The sequence below is a fragment of the Scatophagus argus genome, chromosome 7 (assembly GCF_020382885.2).
Source record: "Scatophagus argus isolate fScaArg1 chromosome 7, fScaArg1.pri, whole genome shotgun sequence".
In the NCBI taxonomy this organism is placed as follows: Eukaryota; Metazoa; Chordata; class Actinopteri; family Scatophagidae; genus Scatophagus; species Scatophagus argus.
The window spans coordinates 14,705,380-14,729,532 of NC_058499.1; the positions used below are offsets into that span (position 1 = coordinate 14,705,380).

At 42.6% G+C, this 24,153-nt stretch overlaps 3 protein-coding genes across 4 annotated transcripts; 2 read left to right on the forward strand and 1 right to left on the reverse strand.

Moving 5' to 3' along the window:
* Window positions 1–6: 6 nt before the first annotated feature.
* Window positions 7–2,268, forward strand: tmem60 (transmembrane protein 60). The gene is made up of 2 exons (XM_046394591.1): window positions 7–199; window positions 453–2,268. Exon 2 carries the CDS (start codon window positions 538–540, stop codon window positions 940–942), a length of 405 nt encoding a protein of 134 aa, XP_046250547.1. The 5' UTR covers window positions 7–199; window positions 453–537; the 3' UTR covers window positions 943–2,268.
* A 347-nt stretch (window positions 2,269–2,615) lies between these two features.
* LOC124062074 (lysine-specific demethylase RSBN1L-like) lies at window positions 2,616–13,001 on the reverse strand. Of its 2 annotated transcripts, none has more exons than XM_046394552.1 (8): window positions 12,362–13,001; window positions 11,979–12,104; window positions 10,897–11,585; window positions 6,742–6,879; window positions 6,489–6,631; window positions 6,104–6,271; window positions 5,669–5,777; window positions 2,616–5,096 (listed from the first exon to the last, which is right to left on the reverse strand). In XM_046394552.1, exons 1-8 carry the CDS (start codon window positions 12,849–12,851, stop codon window positions 3,414–3,416), a joined length of 3,546 nt encoding a protein of 1,181 aa, XP_046250508.1. In that variant the 5' UTR covers window positions 12,852–13,001; the 3' UTR covers window positions 2,616–3,413. The 2 variants fall into 2 exon arrangements, with proteins under 2 accessions (XP_046250508.1, XP_046250507.1); XM_046394551.1 differs by having other exon boundaries at window positions 5,669–5,780; window positions 12,362–12,999.
* Window positions 13,002–22,359: 9,358 nt separating this feature from the next.
* On the forward strand, window positions 22,360–24,100 carry LOC124062089 (fibroleukin-like). Its single transcript, XM_046394586.1, has one exon. The coding sequence runs from the start codon at window positions 22,509–22,511 to the stop codon at window positions 23,208–23,210; it is 702 nt and encodes a 233-aa protein (XP_046250542.1). The 5' UTR covers window positions 22,360–22,508; the 3' UTR covers window positions 23,211–24,100.
* Window positions 24,101–24,153: the final 53 nt, after the last annotated feature.

The window sequence follows — 24,153 nt, forward strand, 5'->3', positions numbered from 1 at the left end:
GTAAAAACTGACCGGAAGCCTTGCAGTTACTGCTGACGGAAGCACCAACACGAACTAGCTAAAAGCTAACTACACTGCACTTACCGTTGTGGTCGTGGTGCTTTGCTGTGAAAACTAGTTCTTCTATTTAAAAGTGTCGAAATTGACTTGTTGGTGAAGAGTTGGTGTTTCAAACAGGTTGACTCTCCAGGTCATCTTGGTAAGACATTCTTCTTTGGATAATGTTTTTGTTTGGGATTTACAAGTTAGCTTTAGCTAATGTTGGCCAACAGGCAGTTGCTTCAGGACTGCAATGAGTGTAGCAGCAAAGTGGCAGCAAAATGATTTCTCAGCACCTTTTTGAAAGCCTGAACGCCGGTGGTATGAGTTTTGATGCATGGATATGGTTAACTCTTACTTTCCGCCACTACAGTGATATGAAAGTGAGATGTTGTGTTTTGGTTTGTTTTTAGACCATTGTGCGTGTGTGTCACCTTGGCTGTGATCCTCAGTCTCTGTGGGTGTGGGTGATACTGGCTCCGTGCCAGTCCTACGTAGATGAAGATGTCCCTGGCCCAACGAGTGCTCCTCTCCTGGATCTTTGCACTGATCTTCCTTATCATGCTGGTCCTCAAGCTGGACTCCAAGATCCACTGGAACTGGTTTCTCATCTTCCTCCCTGTTTGGACCTTTGACACTATCCTCATCCTCATGCTGATCGTGAAGATGGCGGGGCGCTGTAAGCCGGACTTTGACCCCAGGGATGGTGAGCAGAGCCTGAAGAGGAGGTTGTGGTACCTGACAGCCCTGCTGCTGAAGCTGGCCTTCTGTCTGACACTGTGCTCGCGCCTGGAGAGGCTCATCGACATGTGGGTCAGTGTGGTGTGTGTCCCTCTGTGGGTGCTTTTGGGTGGGGCACTGGTGGAGCTGGGGCACAGTGTTTTCCACTACAGGAGGGACTGAATCTGAGAACTCTGCTATACATAGTTATGAAATGTAATATATGCACTAATCTGATCCACTGGATTGGTATCAGGGTATCAGAACTTTACAAGTGGATTGTATATCAGTCAGACACAACCGATCCACGTTAAACACAGTTACAGTTTCCTTGTCAGTGTCATTATAAAAGTCACTGTTTCTTAGCTGTTCTTCTAATTTACATTTTAGTCATAGCAGGATGCAGGCTGTACACAGATTTTAACACATTATTTTACACACGGTGGCAAAAAGGAGCACCACAGTTGGATCTGGAAATAGTCTTATCAGTGCATCCTTTTGTCGTGCCACAGTGAGACCTAACCATGTGTCATTCTGTGATGCCACTGGATCTTAGTTTAAAAGGAAGATTTTAAATGCATTAGTCCACACAGTTGGGCATCGAGCTGTCACGTCGTTTTGGCATTCACGTTACTGCCTTCTTGTGCATCTTTAAGCTGCAGGAATTAAATTAACGAAATTATAAATGAGATTTTTTATTAATATTATTTTATATAAGCTAGTCCAGGTGAGATACTGCCAGGTGAGAAATGGAGCTGAGCAATAAGGTGCACATAATGTGCCATTGTGATCCAAAATGTTTATATTTTCTACACTAAATGTTGTTCTGCAGTTGACCTTTTTAGGGAGAGAACACACACAGATATGTGCTAATACAGTTATATATTATGTGACACAAACTAGGCATGTACTGATGGTATGAAGTGATCCATCCTGCACTAGCATGCACTCTGCGTCACTGAACCATACTGTACCTCTCTGTGAAGTCCCCATTGAAGCATGTATTTCACTATTCGAGCATTTCTGTAAAGCAGTTAAAAACCTGACGGCTTCCTATGTGATGGCCTCAGTACGTACCTCTCCCTCTGTCACAGTTTGAATGTACATCCTTTACTAAAAGATGTGTGCTAACTCCTGCAGAGTTTACAAGGCCATATTAAATACTGTTAAAAAAAACAAACTAACAAGGTTTATCACAGTTCGCATGAACAGGCACAGCTCAACACTCAACATTTATCAGTCTAAAATGGTAAAATGGACTTTGTCGGTCCTGTTTCAGGGTCTGTTAGCTTCATTTGCACTTCATCCTTGGTTATTTTCTGGTATCACAGCAGACGCTTTCGTCCAAATTAATTTGCAGTAAGTGCATTGAGTTTTAGCTGTAATTGGTCAGGTGCACTGCCGACTTATGGTTAAATTATTAAACAGGCCTTTTCACTCAAGACATTTGAACATGTCACAGTAGGAAAAGCACAGGTTTAAATAATAAAATTGAAGATGCCCAAATTACATTTAGCTGCTTTGATTTCGCTGTCCTGGTATTGTGTGTGTTGCTTCATTGTGATAACATGCTGGGACACTTGAGATAAAAAGGCATTGTTAATATTATTAGTAACTGCTACTGTAAGCATTTGATATGCAGTCTATGTTCACATCATACTGAAAGTACAGCTCAGACCGACAGGAGGTTTTAGAGATATCTGAGATGAACTGATGGAGCAGAAGACATTTTGAACTGCTGTGGCAGCAGTCGATCCAAATGTCATCTGTAGACCCAGGACTTTGAAGTCGCTTAAAAGACATATTGAAAAGTTAATGATATGAAACGCAGGAGAGACAGCAACAGTAAGTCCATATATTTTTGAACCATTTATTGAGAGGTTCTGATCAGAGTATAAATCACACTACCAAGTCTTATCTTAGGAAATAAAATGTATTTACAACAAAATTTTCACATACATTGCTTTCAAATAAAAACAGACAGTAAATGATATAAATAAGTTCTATGGAAAATAAAACTTGTCTTACAAAAAATATATGCAATTTCTGTATACATTTTCTCACATTGGTGCTAATAACATCTATACTGTACAGTTTTGGTACATACAGTATCATTTACAGCCCTGTGTGAGTCAAACAACGTCCAGTCTGAAAACAACTACTTGCTCCAATGTCATGAACAACAAAACGCCATCGACTAAACCAACACGGCAAGGAAGATTTCAGCAGGAGCTCAGTGACATGCCGAAATGTCCCCAACAGAGAACGCAGGTATTTCCTATAGCAGGGAGTAAGGATGGCTGTTTTCAGATTGGTTAGTCCAGTACCTAAAATAGGTGCTTTAAGAGCGAAGCTAAGTAGTGCACAGGCACTGACACGTGGGTCACATAACATTTCATATAGAGCCTACGTACATTCGCTAACAAACGTGAAGTGAGCTACTTAGCTTACATTCTTAGGCACTGATAAAATACTTGGATAGTGCATCCTCTTTTCACTACGTCGCTGGAGTAATGTGGCTGTGTCACACCTGCTCATCTGTTAGCAAATTAGAAAGCAACTGAAGTCTGGAGGATGTATTTTCAAATATTTTAACAAAGCCTCAGCGTAAGTTGTACAGTAAAAAACAAAAGAAAAAGAAGACTTCTAGACATTCATATTAATAAGTCTTTCTGTGTTTGGGGCGTGTGTGTTTTAAGGGGCTGTTTTAACGAGTGCTGCTGTGGCCGAGTGTCCTGTAGGGGCGTGGCAGGTTTTCCCTGCACTGTGTCCTTTACTTTTGGTCCTTTAGAGGGCACAACTGTCCGACTGTCAGATCCAGGCTTTGAGGAAGAGCCTCGAGAGTCACTGTGATGGTGGGTCTTAGGCCTACTGTCTGTGAAGGAAAGGGCCAGTGTTTGGTGAGCCTCCATAGGCTTAAAGAGGTCAAAGGTGATGAGTGTCCGAGGTGGTTTGTGTTCTGGTAGCGCAGTACCAGAGGCAGACTTCTTCTTTTCCTCTTTACTGCTGATGTCTTTATCCTTCTTTCCTTCTTTCTTTACCTGAATGTTGGCATGTTTGGGAGTGCCCGTCTTCCCATCTTCTCTCCCCAGTTTTGCCTGCACCACCTGTGTACCCGCCGCATTGCCCTCCTTGTGCCCGCTTTTCTCTTTCTTTCCAAGTGAAGGCTTGTGTTTATGTGAACAGGTGTCTCGAGCCTCCTCTCTGTCTGGCCGCAGGTGAGACGCTCCCTGCGTGCCTCCCCTGTCTTTATCGTGCTCCTTCTCCCTCTTGACGTGGGGTTGAGTCTTTGAGTCCCACTTCTCATCTCTCTGTGCAGGCAGGGATGTTTGAGAGACTTTACTGCCCTCTCTTGTCCGCTCCTCGTCCTCCTTTCTTCTTATCTGTGGCGACGGCTGCGTCGATGTACTACCCTCTCTTCCTCCCTCGGCTTTAGCCTTGTCCTGCTCTCTCACCCTGTCCTTGTCTCTATCCCTGTCTTTCCCTCTATCCTTTTTATCCTTTTCCTTCTCTTTATTCCTATCCTTGTCCTTCTTTTCCTTCTCTTTAACCCTGTCCTTTTCATCTTTCTCTCTTTTTCCTTTATCTTTTTCCTTTTTGATCTGTGGCGTGTTGTAAGAGCTTGCTACACTATCTTTAGTTTTTTCTCTTAGACCTTGACCTGGTACTGTTGTCTTTTGCTGCCTCTCTTCCTCCACATCATTCTCCTTTCTCGATTGCTGTAGTGACTTTAAGGATGCACTGTCCACTCCACCGTCTTCATGGCCCTTCTGAAGTGTCCTGCATGCGTCTGCATCTTCATCTCCCCCACCCATGCAATCCTCTTCCTCATCTTCCTCAGCTTTAGGCTCCATTAGCGTGTGAGTGATTACACCTTCATCTCCCTCCTTCTTGACTACAGGTAGGTGTGTTGTTAACGACGCCATTTCCACTCTGTTCTCTTGCTCCTCCTCCTTGAAAATCTGTGTCGGAGTTTGCGAGGGCAGCCCCTCCCTTCCCTCGGTCTCCTCGTCCTCTAGCTTTGTCTGTACAGCGGGGTCACACTCCTTCCCCTCAACCTCCTTGTCTTGCTCCTCTTCTTTGATATGAAGTGTCACGACTCCGGGTGGATCCTTCTCCTCTTCTTTCTCCTCTTCCTCCTCCTCTTCTTCATGTTGGTGATACTGTTTGAGTCTGATATGCCAGGCCAGACTGCAGACAGCAGACACAGTTTTGAACTGGTGAACAACTCCTCTGGGAATGAAGTAGATGTCATCGTGGTAGAGTTGGATTCGAGCATATCGGATCCCCTCTCTCCTCAGCTGGTTCAGTTTGGCATCATCGATCCACTGTACACACTGTGGAGGCGGTGCACACAAACACATGAGATTTCAGCAGTCCCTCAAAATAAGCAAATGTTTTAATTCCCACGAGTACTCTGAAGTGATTAATAACAGTTGCATGTTGGAGGTCAAAGAAAATCTCTTCTTTTAGCTTTATGTTTTGCACTTAAAGCTGCATTGTTTGACTTTTTTGGACACTTGGGGATAATCCAACATGCTGTAAACACAGCTGTGACATTATCACCCATAAAGCTGTGTGGGTGAAAATATTAGCACAACATTTCCTTTTTTCTTTTTTTTTTTACACATTCAGCAGACATGGACCAACATTATCATTCATTTGGAAAAAGCAATGAGCTGAAACCCATGCTAAAGCAACACAGGAGGGTGACAGTTAATCTGCAGATTCATAACTACAAAAGCAACCACATTTTATATTACAGTCAACTGATTTATTGCTAATGTAAAAATATTGACTAGTGCAGGTTGAAAGGATGTTTGATGACACTTGATCTCACAGTCACATAAAAAAAGATCTATTTATACTGCTGTACCCTACCAAGCTAAAATTAATAAGTCTAACCCACCTGAGACAGTGGAGGTTCGTGGAGGTCCAGCTGCAGCCTCATAACCACATCTGGGAAATCTCCAGCGTGAAAACACACAACATCTTTGGTGATCCGGGCAGGAGCGTAACTGCTGTAAGGCAATTGGCAAAGTTTTATTTACTGATCAGAGTTAAACTCTGAATGCAAAATAAAAAGCAACACCAGCTGTGTTTCTTACACATCACTGTTTCACAGGAAAAGGCAATGACACCTTTAACGATGTATTCTGTTATAAGTGTTTTTGCTTATTTACATTGACTGTCTACATTTCATTGCCCTTAACTGTCCATCACAGCAGAACAAAGGTTATCTAGACAACACATAGCTGTCAGGTTGTATTCAATGCAAATCTGTTTTCCTGGGTGTGTGTACTGTATGTAGTACGGTAAAAAAGAAAAGTCACTGTGTACTCACTCCTCTCCGCAACGCACAGCCTTCAGCACACCAACAGCAGCAGTAGTTTGTCTCTCAAACCCCTGACCAATGTGGTCAGCGTGGGCTCTCGTCCGGTCCTCAAACAGCATCTCCCTGGGCTCGCTGGCTCTGGGTAGATACTGCAGGTTCTTTATCTCATTGGTGGACCTGAAATATGTTTATTCACAACAGTCATGATATGTTCCTGATTAAGTACCTGTACATGGCATGTGGTGCTGTAAGATAAGCTGTAAGTATTTCTCAGGTTTTGCTCCATCAGCTTTACTTCAAACTACTTTTTTTTTTTTTTTTTAAATGATGCTGGTGATGAGATGGTAACACCTGTGCAGAGGCAAACATTTACGGGCTCAACAGGTCATCTCACCTTTTCCTTTTGAAGGGTGATTTTGGCATGTCTGCCATAGGGATCATCTGTTCTCCAGGTCTGACCCACATGATGGGGCCGTCGTCGCTCTCAGTAGGGCTCTGCAGCCGCAGACTGGAGAATGTTCCCCAGGGCAGAGTCCGCTACATAAACACAGGGTGAGAACCTTCAGAGTTACATAATAACTTCCTTCCCTCCGCACATCCACTGGCTGTAGGGGTGCTTACACGTACAGAAATACATACACACTAACCTCCAGAAAGGGAGATTCCTCTAACATGCTGAGGAATTCTGGGAAGTAGTCTCCAACCTCTTCGTCCACAGCCCCAACCAGACTGACCTGCCGCATGGCCCCGGCACGGTAAGTTCCCTGGGAATATGTCCGCTTCACCTGCAGGGGGGGACCACAGAGAAGACAGATCACACCCTCACCCAGCAGGTATTGAAATATCTTAATGTGACAGGTCTAACAAGTAAACCTGACATGTACTTTATGACCTTTTCAAAAACATCATATGCCTTTTTACTAGACTAATATTGTTTTCCTTACTATTAAGGCTAGGACTGTCAGTGTGCTCTTAACATAGAAGCTGTGACCTTTCCTTCAAGCACCTGCCTTCAAGAAAGCACTCATTAAATCACCATGAGCATCTGCTTGGTAGTTAACAGGAGCTTAAATACAAAGATTTTGGTCATCAGAACGTTAAGGAAGAAGAGGTAAAGAAGGAAGAAGTTAAAGGCAAGTTACTTTCACTCAGAGTAATAAAAGATTGTCTTTGAGATTTTCATTTTCAAGCACGGTGGATTATACTATCCAATCTAAGAAAGTGGAAGACAAAGATCAGACGTGAGGTTCACATGGGTCCCTCATCAGACATTAAGGCTCAGCTGCACAAACACCAACATTTAAATGTCAACTCTGACAGCATGAATGGGATTTCCTGAACCAGGAACAAGAGCCCAGAGCAGCTCATAAGCCTTTATTATGTGTCAGAATGTGGGTGATACAACTGTTCACGATTTTGAAGTTGTGGTGCTCTTTTACTGCAGTGTAATAAACTCCAAGATGTGCCAAATTTATTGTGTGCTGTTTTATGGCAGTAAAGAATTCATAAGATTCTGGAGTGAATGATATGCAAAGGAAAAAAAAATCATATTGCAATCATTTTCCCAGACACCTCAATCTTGATACAAAATTTTTCAAAAAAATTATTTTCAACATTGGTTAATCTGCAGGTTATTTTCACATTTCTTAAGTCTATAAAATGTCAAAAATTGAGAAGCTGAAACCGTATTTGGCCTTTTTGATTGAAAAATGACTTATCTAAATAATTAAAGGAAACTAAAGGAAAGTGCCAAAGACAACCAACAGTGCACATGACAGGTTACTGTGTTGTGTTAGAAGGAATAAAACTGCACAAACTTAAGTGTTTACTATGTTATAAGTGTTGTGAATTACAACTTAGAATTGCTATAACAAGAAAATATAAGCAATGACCAGAATTAAGGGATGCGTCATGGTATAAGTAAGAGATAACAGTGACTGGTCACTGGTAATGACACCAGATTCTGATGAAACTGATACGGCCCTGTGAGCGTTCAACTACCGCCAACATGTTGAAATTGTTAAAAAAAAAAAAAAAAGGGGGAGAGAGAGAGACCTGTTTCTTAAAAATGTCCAAAGGGCCCTTTACCTTTTATAAGTTTTGTTAGCAGTTATCTTGCTACATCTTCTCTCTGTACTTGGCTTTGTTTATGTCTTTAATACAAAACTGTTTGAAAAGGAAAACTAAAAAAGTCACAACATGCTGCAGCATCACAAGATGCCTGGTGATTCTCAAAGTGAGAAATGAAGACTGCTGGGGTCTGTGACATACATCCCAGAGGAGCAAAACACTGTTATAAAACTGTGTGGTTACTAAAAACTGCATACTTGAGCTAAGCAATGCAGTAAAATACATGTAATACTATATCCATTACATGTAAGCCCAGTGCCAGTAGAAACTGTCTGCCAGTCCAACAGCAAATGCAGTCAGGAATCAGTCCCAACTTGATGGGCACTGAATACTGCTGCTGCACCATCTCAACACTGTTAGCTGGGAAACACAGTCCATAGATCAAGTGACGTTAAGCCCAAAGTAGCTAAATTAAGAAAATATGCTGACAGTCATGTTGAGTTTGGTTTTATTGAGAACAGCAACAGGATGAAATGTACCATCTGCCCCGTGTTGGTTGGTAGCAGAGGAAGTCATGATGCCAGACGAGCTGTAGCAATATCTGATTACAAAGCACTCCGGGGATCAGTACGATCAAGAGAGAGAGACACGCATTGGAAATGTTTTCTTCCCAGCAAGGGGTCCCTGGGTTTGAATAATTTTAGGTTTTCCTGACTTAATTCTCTCAATTTGACAAAACATGTTCAAATGGCACCAGAACACAAACTCTCATTGGAGTGTAGGTTGGACCTAATTTCTGCCTTTTCTGATTTAAGAAATATTAAACTGCTGCCTCAGGTGGATCAGATTTTTTTTATCTTAACTGTGCCTTGCTCTAGTGTGACCTGCCAAGATCAGTTCTTGCCAATTCAAATTTTCTTCTGAACAACTATAATTGACAGCATATACAAACAAACATCAACTTTTCTTCAATGCAAAATTTTACTTTCATAATAAAAGAAAATATTTAACTTTACAATTTCCTTTCAAAATAAAGTGCTCGGCAACTGGAAAGACACCCTACTTTATCTGACACATTTTACTTTATCAAACAAAAGCAGGTGCAACAGATTTATATAACAAAACAAATGTCAGTAACATATACTGTTTTACTGTATGCTTAAAATTCACCAGGGCTGAGGTAATTTATCAAATTTCTGAAGCTTCTATGGAGATCAGCAGATTATTGAGGGTCATGAATTCCGTAATTTTCCTCCAAATTGTTTTGGTCTTTTCACTGCTCATACCATGAAAAGACAGGAGAGGCTGCTAGCTTGTGTCTGGCACTGAGCTCTGGCTAGCTTTAGGTTTAGCTGTTTTTCCTTTGCTAGCTTCTTCAAACTGGGCATGTTCAGCTGGGTGATGGTGTTTTAAGTGTCTGATTATGTTTGTTGTTCCTAATGTTTTTGTGACGGCACCCCACGGCTTACTCTGGCCTTACATGTATTACAGATTGTGAGCTTTGTCTTCTTCGCTCGCAGTAACGTCCAGGCTAAAAACATGTCAGCGTGCGGCTGTGACGTGTTTGCCTGCATCGCTCTACATATGCGCATGCGTAAAACAGACCCGCTTGAAGTCTGATACTGGAGACTGACCGGCTGGTCTCCGGTGCGGGTTAAGAATGCTGAAAACTGTCCGATTCCGGTCCCTGGCTGACCGGTCGGTCGGTGCATCTCAAGAGATGACGCTAATCTATTATATGCGGCAACACTGTTTTAAGTCTCAGATGGAAAAAAGTGTGAACCATAAAATAAAACTGATTGTTTCTGACTGTCATTGGTGTTCTTGCATGATTTGTTGAACAACGATAACAATCCGTTTTTTATTTTGTCAAATTAAATTCATCTCGGGATTTTAATTCAATTCAATTTAGGACGCCAAATCACAACAGAAGTTGTCTCATGACGCCTTCCAATCAGAGCAGGTCCAGACCAAACTCTCTCTTAATTTTTGGCACAGAGAGACCCAACAAAACCTCATGATCAAGTGCCTGGCGACACTGGTGAGGAAAAACTTCCTTTCAGAAGGTAGAAACTTCAGAGCAGAGCCTGGTCTGATTTTAGATTATGAAGGACAACACGAACAATCAAGACAACATGAACCATACATGAGTGCAGCAGAGTCCAGCAAAACAAAATTATCAACACGACTCAGGTGTACTTTAAAGCAGTCGTCCTGAATGCAGACCTTGTCACTATCAGCTTCACAAGGCAGACAATAACATTTTTTCAACTTAGACAATGAAACTTTCTTCAGCAGTATATTCAGAGGTTGACATGAAAACACAACTCCAACTGACCGGGCCATAATCACTGTCAAGTACTCCTGACAGAAGAGCTTTCCAAGAAACCACTACATTAAAAGACAAACAATGTGACACAAAACGTTAGGGCTTAGTGCTCCACAAGACAACCTGGATGCTGAAACACAGGAGAAAAGATGGCTTGAGGCAGCGTGAAAAGCTCTGGCGATCAACAGACTGGATGAAGGCTGACACACAGAGAACTTCACAACACACATATAAAACTATTGTTTCAGCTTGTGGCAGCTGAGTCTGTGCACCTCACACCTCCGTACTACAAACTGACACTTCACAGTATTGAAGGGGACAGTTCAGCATCCTCTTACGCTCAGAGCCTTTTTACTGTGTTTACCACAGAGGAGAAAAATAAAACAAAAAACAACCAGCTTACCTGAGAGTGGAAGTTTACCATGGTCGTCGTCTCTATGTCTTTCTTCCCGAGCACCTCCATCTTCACTGGTGCATTAGGGAACTTGTAGGAGAAGTAGTCCAGGAAGTCTGGGAGATAGGATGCCGCTCCATGGATGATTCCCATCACAAAACAAGCAGCCTGGGCCTCGTCCTCACTAAATGAGAGGGTCACAAACTCCTGGGCGAAACGCTGCATCTCATCCGGAGACAGACAGGAGAGCTGATCGCTGTAGGCATGCACCACAGAAGCGCCTCCATTAGCCTGCTGCTCGATGTGGATCAGGTGGCCAAACTCCAGGCCGGGCAGGCCTGGCACTGGGGTGCAGTGTAGCGGAGAGCTGTAGCCAAGCCTGTCCCTGACCATGGAGGAGATGGAGGCAGAGGTAGCGGAGGTAAGAGGGGGATCCTGATGGTGTTGTTGTGGTGGTGCGGGAGCGTGGTGTAGACTGCTGCTGTTAATACTGTTATTCCCATTAATTCGACTGAGGAACTCGGGCAGCGCCAAAGACACTCCTGAACACACCGTCTGGCAGGAGCGATGATACATTTTGGGTCGGCTGTGCCTCTCCTTCACTCGCTCACCATCTTTGTGCTTCTTTTTCTTCTTCTTCTTGAGTTTCTTCAACAGGAGGTCTTCCTCTGAACCAGCTTTGGGCTTCTCTGTAGACTCTATAATGGAGGAAAAGACAATTTTATAGACAAAGTATGTTGTGCTTCAACTGAGGCCTAAAATATGTAGACGATCTGGGGACTTCAAATAGCAATTTTATATACTCGAGATTTCAACTTGAATTATCAGAAATTGATAATCCATTCAAATTTCAAATGTTCAATTCATTCAAATGTTGTTATAAATCAAATATGTAATCATGCCAGTCTGCTTTAACTTCTTCTCATTATTAGTTAGGTGACTTGAGCATAGATGCCAGAGTCACACCTCCAACACTGTATCCATGTATAACATCTTACAGAGACTAATGTAATTTCACGTTCTCCCAAGTTAATAAAAATAAAATCACTTTTCACACATCCCAACTGGTCAGCGTTAAATTTCATCCCTACCTTTCTGTGGAGAAATCGCCTCCCCGTTTTCTCTTGTAATGTCCGGTACAGGCGGCAATTTGTGGTTTTTCCACTCTTTAATCTTCTCCTTCTTCTTCTCTCTGTCTTTCTCCTTCACACGGTGATCTTAGAGGAGCAGAAGAGGACACGAAGTGATGTGAAATGTTGCTACATGCTGAGCAACATAAGTGACGAACAAACATTTCCACGTGTATATATATATCACCATCTGGGCCTAATAAATACTGGGGCCTGTAGTAGAGAAAATTCTGTAATAGTTTAATAAATCATTTAATACAGTACTGCTTCTCCTACAGTTTTAATTTGACCGTAAAGTGTTTTAACAGGGTGCTGTAGTGAGCAGGCTGGCCGTGCTGTCCTACCTCTCTGTGGCATTTTCATGTCGCCGTTCTCGGTCTTTGTATGGCAGCTAGCTGGGCTCACTCTCTCCACACCAGCGACCGAGCTCCGCTGCGCTTCACTGCCTTTCTCCTTCTCCTTGTGTCGCTTCTCTTTCGCCTTTTTCACTTTGGGTGGCGAGGCAAGGAAGTTGCTGATTTTAAAGATTTTCCGAGCGGGAGTAGCTGGCACCGCTGCGGCGATGGAGTGGCTCGCCTTGGCCGGGCCGAAACTCCATTTCGCTGGGCTCCCACAACTCTGCTTCCCGTTGTGTTTTTCCCCTGCGCACACCTCTCCGTTCAGTTTCCTGTGCTTCAAGCCCTTCTCCTCCACCCGGACCTTCTTAGGGGGTGGTGGGTATATGTCGCTGGAAGACTGCGGTCGGCTCTCCGGTGGCCGTTTAGCTATCAGGGGTTTGGGGGAATTTGTTTTGCTGTTTGCTGCGAAATGCATGGAGTCCACGGCCTCGGCCATCTTGGAAGTTTCTATTTTTTACGGTCAGACGTAACTGGTGCGTGAGAGCCAGGTCGGGGGCGGGGTTTAACGAGGTACGTAAGACGCACAGAGGAAGGAGAGCAGCAGACTGGATTGTTTACAGCCTACAGAACAAGAAACAGCACGGTACTGCTAACTGTATTTGTACTCTTGCTGCAACGTTACTGTAAACATAACAGAGCTGCTGAGTCTTTATCAGTTCTACTCTGCTGCCCTGGACAACCAGTTTATCAAACCATACATTAAGAAGTCGACTTATTCATATTCATTGTAGAGTAGCACTGAAATATATTTAGCAAAAATGGCATGTTTTAGTTCCTGATTAGTCGTCAGTATTTATATTACGTGATTTATTAGTTTTTGTTTATTTTTACTTCTGATTTTTGGCTATCTGCTTTTGTGGTTCAGCCTATTTTATTTATATGGCCTAAAATTAAACATTTGAGAGAGAGCGAGAAAGAGAGCTATAAAATCTGCACCACATACGATAACAATAAAAATGTACACAGAAAAATGTAAATAAAAGTATTGATCAGAGAAGACGAGGAATCCTCCAGGTGTGGCTACTTGCTGTAATAATTACACCGTTACACCCGATGAATGGTTATATTTTTCTGTCATAATTTTCATTTTCTTCCAATTTTGGATTCACAAGTCCATTTTGAGATATTAATACCATTATAAGTTTATCCATTTCATCAATGGACCAACAAAGTCATATTTTGACCTTTTTAAAAAACCTAATTTGCACGTATTGAGATGTTACTTCAAAATTCACTAGGTGGCAGTGTAGGGCTCTTATTCCTCTGTGGAAATCATCACATAAAATGATCCGCACAGCAACGTCGAGGGCTCATGAAAACACAAAACAACACAATCAGTGTTGCTTGGACATGTCAACTGAAAATGCACTCTTTTCTACTGCACAGTAAGACTGGGTTAATCACTACTTTATTGCCTCCATGATCTAAGTACTATTATTCATTTAACATTAGCATTATGCAATTGAAGTTTTAATACAATGCCTAAACACTTTGTTTCTTAGCATACGAATACTGGATGAATGTTTTCATCATGACAGATAACAGAAACAAATCCTGCCATGATGTGGAATGTCAGTGGAATACATGTCAGACGGTCCTCTCTCTCAGACTGCATCCATTTACATGCTACTCTCTTCTGTATCTGCAGCCACTAAAGTAGAGGTCTTAATATGCCAGGGAGATTGGAGAGGTTGTGTATACATTGTTCATCAGCGCTGACATTGGCTTACTCTAAAATGAGATTTGCTTATTTCTTTTAACCCAATTTGTTCATCGGGTGAATGTCACACTCAGCGTGGATGCTTAAACAGTTAACATAGACAAGAAGACACAGTTTACAGAATTATAAAGTAAAGGTTATTTTGGGCTCCAATAACATGAGATGGTGCAAAGAGAAAAAGCTTTTATGGCAGTTTGAGCAGTGGTGAAAAGTTTGTACTCAAGCCTGAAAGGTACTTGCATCCCACTTAGTTTTCCATTTTATGTGACTTCATCTTTCACTACAGTTCAGACGGAAATACTGTACTTTGGCCTCCACTGTATTTATTTGACAGCTATGGCTGGATTTTACATACAGTACATAATGATCTTAAACATTCATTCATTCATTCATTTTCATTCATTCATTCTCTAACTATTGATGTAGAATTGCTGCAGAGAAGTGGAAAAAGGTCAACAAACTGTCAGTGTATTTACATCTCATCCATCCACGTGGTTTCTGTTACCCACGGGTGGGAAATAACTGTCTTTATAAAGTTTACACACAAATATTCTCCATATGCCATGCTCTCAATAATGTACCCTTTTACCTCGGGGGCCACTCCCTCTGGGCAGAAGGTGACCACAGCAGATAACCTGTTCCCACATTACACCTGCTTTCCATATCCTTCATCAGGACAAGGATTCTTAAATATAAATTCCAAACACTGTCATAATGAAGTCCAGGCTTTTGGATTAGAAACAAATTGACCTGACGTTATCTGGTGTTGCTTAGCTGTAGGAAATCCAGCCCAGATGTGAGGGACACTTGGTTGTTCTATTTTCAAGAATCCCTATCAGTCAGTAGACACATGAAACAAACCTTCTCTCACATGTCGAAGGAATGAATCAGTAACTGAAGAATTAAGGACCAGACAATGGACAGCTCATGTGAATATGAACGTGGTTGTGTGTGACAGAGAGTACGAAAGAGACAGGAGTGATACTTCGAATTTTAAATCAATACACACTGATCCACAGGATTTAAGACAGGTGTTATATCAGGTCTGTTTTGCTAAAGGAATCCGCTGATTTGTTCTCAGTATGCAAGCAGTGAGTCAGTAGAATAATATTGTCCAGGTAGGTTTATACCTCCAGGCAGACAGGCTGAGTGTGGTATTACAAGAGGCTGGCGCGACATTATGACAGTGGTTGGGTTCACTCCAGTTCAGTTGGAAATGAGACACTTATGCACATAACAGACAAGACCGACGACATTGGCTCCTCTGCCCGAAGTGTAGGGGGATGAAGTGTTGTGCCAGGAAGCACCAGCAGCAAAGCTGGACTGATGGTCAGATGTTTGTTCTAGTTCGAGTGGAAAAAACCACAGTGTTTACACAATCCAGGACAGAGAGTGGGCCGAGCCAGCTCGCTAGGGGAATTCAAAACACTGTGTCCAAAGAGGGCACCCTGAGGAGAAAAAAACCTGCACTCCATAAATGGGTAAAGGCAGGAGTGAAGGTATTAAATTGGGAATAACAGACTTCCTGGCCGCACTCCGCTGCTTTAGAGATCAGAACAGATTAATTAAGATTGACTATTATCAAATGAATTGACCCGGTTAACCATAATCCACTGCATTAATCGTTATCGTTCCTCCTGCAGCTCATGCATCAGGTTAGTTTGTTGTGGCTAAGCAGCGACCGTATGAGATTTATGCTTGGCTACGCTGTGACAGATGTGGCTCTGTGATAATAAAGCGGTCCGATCTAGTGTTCAGACAGAAGTCTCTCCAGAATGTAAACATTTTTCTTACACTATTTCCCCGTGTAAGTGTTGAAGAGCCAAAGTGACTGTGAAAGGTGAAAGGATAAAGGATAGGTCCAACTTGTAATGTAAAGTCAAACTGGATGTCTGAAGAGTCACCACCTTTATATACAAGGATTACAAGGCCTCAACATTGTCTAGTTGAAATCTAGGGCAATCTAGGGAAATCTAGGGCAAATCAAAAATTGAATTTCTTGAACCATTTCCTTTTCGTCTTCTCAAGATTTAATATTTTTTGCAAACTGAACCATTCGAAGCTGTCATGCTCTTATACTCCAGACATAACTATGAATGTGCAGGGCAATGTTGTCCTTTATTGAGCCTTTTTGTCTCTAACCTGATGCTTCCCACACTCCTCTCGTTTACCAAATGGTTTCCTTTGTCATTATTAAAGGACAGCTGAGAAGTCTCTCCAGTTTTGTGCCTTAAGAGAAATGAGCCAATGCAAGAGACAGAGAACAAAAATGCACAAGGGTCATGTTTCATCAAAGTCTACAAACAAGACAATTTAAGTGGCCTAACTAGCAGTACAAATGGACACATTTCTGAAACATCAAACACTGGCATTGCATGCTATCACTCATATCTAATATCCTGTGGTGGGACTGACATTTACACCCCAGGTCTGAGAAACTAAAGCCTCATTATCTAAACTCCCTGCCAAGCAGATGCCTCATTTAGTTCATGTGACTGTGCTTTCTCTCTTTCTTTTTTTCTGACTATATCTAGACACAACGAATTAGCACAGTACTGAAATCTTACATGAACAGACAGTGTGCACACTTTGAGCTTAGCTTCTCCACTCAGAGATTGCCTCACCAATTCTCTGCACTTGTTGAGGATTAGTACTGTCCAAGTAAAAGTCAATAACACATGAGAAATGTCTCTCGACTAGCAGTGCATTTGAATCAAGCTGCCACTTGGATAAATCTGACATTCTGACATCCTGACTTCCATTAGTCAGAAAATGAACTAAACCACAGGTTACAGCAAAATGAAATATGTCCTTACAAATCTGAGTGACAAACTATTCTGTTTGAAATGCATATTTTGACCTGTCACATCTGTCACTCACATGTTTGTGGACCCACTGACAGGAAGCTTGGGAAGCGCCTGCCAAAGCAACTGTGACACACATGCATATTCAGTTGCACGATACTACAGCATGGAGTGAGAATGCATTACGAATGGCCTTCATTAAGTGATTACGATCAGGATACACCGGAATGTAATAATAGGATTATAGTAAGACACATGATTCCAAAAGCTTTCACAGTTTGTGCTTTTTCGTAAGTGATTCAGAACTGTGATGCTTATGTTATGAAGTAGAAATATTTTATAATTTCCTCACGCCTCATGCTTATTGTCCACTATCTCAAAGAGACTGTCTAGGACCACCCAATCCTCCCCACAATCCTCCTTTTTTTCCACCTGTTTCCCTCACAAAGCTTCTCGCTCCTAATTTCTCTCACAGACTCACTTTCCACTTAACAGCTCCATCCCCTCCCTCCTCTTCTCCCTCCCACCTTACCTCCTCCTTTCACTGTCACTGCGCTTCTCAAACTGAGGTGGGTCTTTTTTACACTCTCTGCCGCCTCTCCTTTTACTCTTCACTCTCAGGACGTGATGAGGTTAACAGCACTGTGCATATGTGGGACCCTGCTGGCCCTCTTGAGCTTCTGTTGGACCACAGTGGACTCTGATGAAGGAGATCTCCTTGGGGATAATGGATTTGGGCCCTGTACTGTAACTCTGAGACCTGAGGGGCCATGCAGACATGAACAGTATGAGAGCACGTGTCCCTACCTATTGAGCCTACCGCCGCTGACTGTCCATTTGCCAAAGCAGCTCAGAGAGCTGGATACAATCGTGGAGGATCTGCAGAAACTGAAGGATAATGTGGATCAACTGCGGAAGATGTGCGCAGACTGTACAGTAAGCCAACCTGCGAGAGAGTGTGGAAGGGAAAGAGAAAGCGAGCATGAAAAGCTGAATGAGGGTTCGAATGGACATAAGAATGAGAGGAACTGGCTGAGTGAGACAAATCCTGAGAGACTAAAAGATTTCAACTATGCGTGTATGACAGACAGGGTTAAAACAGGAAAGACTATGAGAGGCAATGGTGACACTGACTCTGAAAAAAGAACAATTTTGGAAGAAAAAGGAGGAAAGAAATGGGAAGCAGAACGAGATAGTGATGAAGTAGTCGTAAAAGAAAATGAGGATGAAAAAACCCCAGAACAAGTGACAGAAAAAGACGGAAAAACTCAGGCAGAGGGGGCAAAAGGAAAGGACAAATTGGAGCAAGCGGCAGTTCCAGCTGCTAGTGGAAATGACAGAAAAGTGGATGTGGTCATAAAAAAGGTTGCTGAACAAAATAACAGGGGGAGAGAGACAGGCAGAAATAAAGAAAAACACAGAAAGGGGAATTCAAAGGGAGATCGAGAGGACACGGAAAACGAAAAGGACAGGAAGATTACCAGTATTATTAAAAATAAGGAGAAAACAGAACAAAATGACCATAACATATGGAGACATGAAACAAAGGAAAGAGAGAAAAAGACCCAAACAGCAGAAGACAGGGGCAGTGATGGAATAAAGATGTCTGAGGATCATGATGAGCATACAAATAAGGAGCGAGAGCACCACAGCGAGGAGAGAAAAATGGAACTAGAAAAGAGAATAAAAGTGGAGCAAAATAATGAGAAACCAAAACAGACTGAAAGCATCGAGCGTGCAGAAAAAGAGAAGACTATAAAAAAGGGTAAAGTAGGAGAGGATAAGGACAGCGAAACAGGAAACGAGATCAAAACAGAAGGAGAACAAACGGTCCAGAGTGTACAGAGAGACAGTGATGGAGATTTAGCATCCAGCAAGGCAATCGAGAGGACAGACGACGTTTCAGTCAGTCCGACTCCTCACGCTACCACTAGTTTATATCCAACACACTCCATGGACTCAAAAGAAGCTACAAGCTTTGCATCATCTCTTCCATCTCCTCATTTGGCCAGCTCGACTGCAATTCCAATCACAAGCGTCAATAAAGGGATGACAATAACTGCTGATACACCACCAACCACAAGTACGGACATAGAAGCAGATGGCATTTTTGAGCACTCAAGCATTGATGCAGAGGCAGGCTTTTGGACCACAAGTAGGCCAGCAACGACGGCCACAATAAGCACAATGGGTGACCAAGGACAGCAGATAACCAGTGCCACAATGAAGTTCGCCTCTGCAACCAGTGCAAGATCTGGGGCAGGCCCCCAGGGACAACTTAGCTCAACTATGGCAACTGCAACTACCACAGCTCATCAGAATTTACACACAACTACATTCACAGGAGTTGCAGACCACAGCCACTGGACGGCTAAGAAGAACATCAGCTTAAACATTACGACTGGCATGAAACCTCTACCAGGCCCAGGACCGATGCCTGGTGAAAAGCAAAAACCTGTAATTAAGCTTGAAGAAGACCTAAAGCTTAAAAATCCTAAGAATGACCGTAAACGTGGTGAAGCCCCTCTGTCTGACAAAAAAGCAAATTATAACCAAAAACAGAAACTTCCTCACCAAAAACCTATAATCAACCAGAAATCTGAACCTGACAGAGACTCTGAAAGAGTCCAAATTCCAGAACCTGACCAAAGACCTCTACCTGACAATTTAGCAACTGATCGACATCCAGAAAGCATTCAAAAGCATAAACATGGCAGAGAACATACCACTGCTCAAAAACAGTTACCTGTTCAAAAGCCAAAGCCTCATCAAAAGTCTGTGCCTCCTGTCCAGAGACCTAGAACCTTAAACACAACTGGTTCTGACAAAGACCCTCTAACTCACCAAGAGCCTAAACCTGTTGTGATCCCAAGTATTAATCAAAACTTGAAACCTCAGAAAAATCCAGTCCATCCTCTCAAAACTGACAAGCCGGACCAAAAGCAGAAACCTCACAAAGACCCAAAAAGTGAAGAAAAAACAAAACCTGATCAAAGCTCTACATTAAACCATTATTTTACACCTGTTCAAGTGCCTGAACCTGAAAACAGTGAAACAGTAAGTTTTACATCAAAGCCTAAGCAAAAGCCTGTAACAGAGTTAGTGGAAAATTCTGGTGACAATCCCTTGACTGAGCCTAAATCTGTCCAAGACTCATCACGCAGACAAAAGCTTATACCTGATCATGGCCTGATCAAACTCCCTGATCAAGAGGTTAAACCCAGCAGTACAACCCTTAAAATAGAAGAAAAGTCACAACCTGTTCAAACACCTAAACATAACCAAAAACATCCAGAAATCCACACTAAACCAAATGTGAAGCCTAAACCTGGTCAAACATCACAACCTAATCAAGAGCTTAAAACACCTCAACGAGACCAAACGCCAAACAACAGATCTGTGGATGATGAAATCTCTGACATAGAACCCAACAAAACAGCTCACCCGAGGTCTCTCCCCAGATACGGGACGCCAACCGAACCTACAGTCGAGCCAGGAGCAACATCTGCTCACAGACCTAAATCATCAATCCATCTAAAGCCAAGTCCAAAGACCAAAACAGATTTAGATCCTCCTCAGACCACCAGGACTACTTCAGACGGAATCCAAAACGCACAAACTGACATGCCACCTGCATCTGGCCCTGTAAAACAGACTGCTGACACAACTCATTCTCCAGGGGAAAGAGAGGTCAGTCCCGAGGAGGTGAAAACCATCACTCTGGGTTCAAAGACCTCCAACAGCCTGGAGATTGGAGCCTCGCCTCGCCTTCACACTCTCAATGAAGACTTCACAATCAGCCCAAACAGCAGGATTATGTCTGATCTGAGGCCACAAACAGATGGTCAACCATCATCTATCCCAATGACAACAAGACCAAACAAAATCATGCATGGGATCCTCTCAAGTGTTATTCCTAGCATCAGTCCAGGATCCACAAAGCCAAAACAAGTTTCTAATACTGACTCCAGGTTGCCTGCTAAGATTCTTCATAGTATGGAAGAAACAGTCCCCAGACCAACTCCACATCCAGGCAAAATGATGAATCCAGTCTTTTCCCCCAGAGCCCAGACTTTCTCCACAGCAAGCCCTGACCTCAGGTTGACAAACCCTGCTACCTCCGGCCCTGATCCCCGGACTCCCGAAGCTTCCACTGCCAGTGCACGTGAGCTGCGAGTGAAAATCAACCAAGTGGCTGCTTTCTTTAACAACAGCCTACAGCGTCCAATAGAAAAACCAAAGGACAACCAGGGAGACAGCAAGCATGACAGCATGGACAGCAAACCACCAACGCTGGTACCATCTAAAGGCAAGAGACATCATTATTTTTTAACACTATTGCCGTGTTTAAGCTTTGTCTTTGTACGCAAGCTCTAATGTGAATTTACACAACTGTATGGAGGGAGTGTGGTTGTTATTGACAGAGATGGCACGTACTTATATTACCATGGGCAGCAGCAAAGTGAATTTCCACCACCAATTACAAAACCATATTGTACAATAGTTGCTTAGCTTCAGCCAGTCAACTCAAAGAAATGTATGAATAGTCACTAAACAAGGACAAAAATACAGATTAAACTGAGGAAGAAAAGAGAGGAGGCATATGCAACAACCACCCGCCTCATAAAAATCTGTTGATTTCTATTCACATTACATCACAACAATTAGGCTGAGAGAAAATTGTCAAGGGGCTGTTGTGAATTAGCATTTCAGTGCTCATAATTGTATTACTCATTCAAAATAGCTAATTGGTATGACCTGAGCTGAGAGGATTTTAAGTAAGAGGACCACACACTAAGCACTGATGATCTTCCCATAAAAAAACGATAACAGAATTATGTGGTCTGTGATCATCTTTGAAAAATACAGGATGTCTAAAGAAGGAATTTGCTTACGTGTGCAAAATGTGTGTGTGTTGTGACTAAGGACAAAAACCACAACTATGTGTAGAGTCACAGCTTTAAAACATTCAAACCTTCAGTGGGTTACGGGAAGTGAATAATGGTTTACAGGCATCTGGCAGTCAAGTCAATCATTAGACTCATCAGTTTAACACCTGTGTTCACATACTATACATGAAATAAACTAACAACCTTATTATGCAGGTGAAATTCAAGAGGATTTTCTCATTTGTTCATGGATTCATACCGCATATTTGTCTTTTACTCATCAAAACGTTCATCAGATTTTTTTTGTTTATTTATTTAGAAAATTCATGTCAATAAACATTGTTATTTTATAGTCACGAAAATCTGCACTCACTTTTATCTCAAATCCAATTTTGGTTTAAAACGCTAGATTTAATCTACAGTGGGGGTCCGTCTGCAAAGGCTTCAAAAGCACTTCGTGTTTTACGGTGGAAAAGTAGTTTTGCACTGACCTGTTGCACTTGTGACCTCATTTCACGGCTGCATCCCAGCTGCAAGACGATAATTTCACCTGCAACGAGACAAAACAGGACTTTGGTTAAATCACTTGTTAAATGAATAAAGAGGGAAGTTTTGAATGAGAAAAAAAATAATCATAATTCTTTACAATTTCTTCGAATTTCCCCTGCGCAGTTAACACGATGAAGAGAGACTGCTCCGACTACCTGCTCAGCGGGGACACAAACAGCGGTGTGTACCTGGTGACCCCTGACCTCCGCAGCAGAAGCTTCCCGGTCTTCTGTGACATGGAGCTGGGTGGAGGAGGGTGGACGCTGCTGCAGCGCCGACAGGACGGCAGCGTGAGCTTCAACCGCACCTGGGCTGAGTACCGATCAGGCTTCGGGGAGCTGGACGGAGGGGAGTTTTGGTTGGGCAATAACCTGATCCACCTGCTAACCCGGGACAGGGACATGGTACTGCGGGTGGAGCTGGAGGACTTCGACGGGGCGACGGAGTACGCAGTGTACGAGCAGTTTAGGGTGGCAAGTGAACGGATGCGCTACAGGCTGACGGTGGGCGGGTACTCGGGTACCGCAGGTGATGCTCTGCGCTTCAGCAAAAGTTACGATCACAACAACAGACAGTTCACCACTCCTGACAGGGACCACGACCGCTACCCCTCCGGGAACTGCGGGGCCTACTACAGCTCCGGCTGGTGGTTTGATGCGTGCATGGCTGCAAACCTCAACGGGAGGTACTATGTAGGCAAGTACAAAGGAGTCCGGGATGGGATTTTCTGGGGGACATGGCATAACATATCTACAGAGTATTACCCCACAAATGACAGACAGTCTTTTAAATCTGTCAGGATGATGATCAGACCAAAGGGCTTCGCACCCTGAGCTGTGACTCTCTGATAGGGCATATTGGGGAAAAAACAGCTCACCATAAGCTCCTAAAATGCTCAGTTCAATTTAACAAAACGTAATCCACTATCTACAAAGTTACAGTTATAGTACGCTATTGACACAATGCTGCCGCCTTGTGGTGTTTGATTCTGCAGTACTTATTTGTTTACAGGACAGTATGACTATGACTGAGGATGTACATAGTTACAAAGGGTATAGTCCTAACTATATGGTATCTATAATCTTAATATGTAGAATGATTTTTTGAGAGTTTAATTTGTTTAATGATGAGAGAGGGAAATCTTCCTGTGAGGAGTTATTTTTCAGTGAAGTCTAACGGGTATGAAGCAACAGAGACTGATATATATTATTTATATCATTATATTACTGGAAACCTGTTGATGGTTGACTGAAGCTGTTTGGGATGTTTTATAATTAAGACTGTTTTGTTAAGATAAATAAAATGTATGAAATATCAGGGGTTCGTAAATTTTTTTATTTTAATTTTATCTTTCTTTCCGTTAAAATTATCTGCAGACTAAAATACAAGTGACCAATAAATTCAATAACAAGCAGCCCAACTTCGGACGTATCTCACAGGCACTGCAGGCAAACGATTCAAGGCTCAAATTCCCTACAGCCTTTGCGGCAAGGACGACGTCCTCTATAACGTGCTCACACAGACCTGCTGATTGGACAAGACAAAAGAGGGGCGGTGCTATATTTACACAAGATTTCTCATCCGGTTTGTTAAGTTTATTGAAGTGGGGCGGACTAAAATCGGAAGTAAAAGATTTTGCCTTCAACATAAAAGGATGAAAAAAACGGAAAACACGTACTGCTCGTTTTGCATTTCTGTTTTCATTTAAAGAGGTGAAAAGTGAGAGCAGTCCTCAGCATTTGCAATGTGTTGTGTGCAATGCTGCATCACCTCCCA

Bases quoted from the DNA above. Each gene is read 5' to 3' on its own strand.
- LOC124062089 (XM_046394586.1), top strand. From the start codon at position 22,509: ATGAAGAGAGACTGCTCCGACTACCTGCTCAGCGGGGACACAAACAGC.
- LOC124062074 (XM_046394551.1), bottom strand. From the start codon at position 12,851: ATGGCCGAGGCCGTGGACTCCATGCATTTCGCAGCAAACAGCAAAACA. The intron at 12,105-12,361 runs GTAGGACAGCAC...TGCTCCTCTAAG, and splicing joins CATGAAAATGCCACAGAGAG to ATCACCGTGTGAAGGAGAAA. The intron at 11,586-11,978 runs GTAGGGATGAAA...CCTCCATTATAG, and splicing joins GGCGATTTCTCCACAGAAAG to AGTCTACAGAGAAGCCCAAA.
- tmem60 (XM_046394591.1), top strand. From the start codon at position 538: ATGAAGATGTCCCTGGCCCAACGAGTGCTCCTCTCCTGGATCTTTGCA.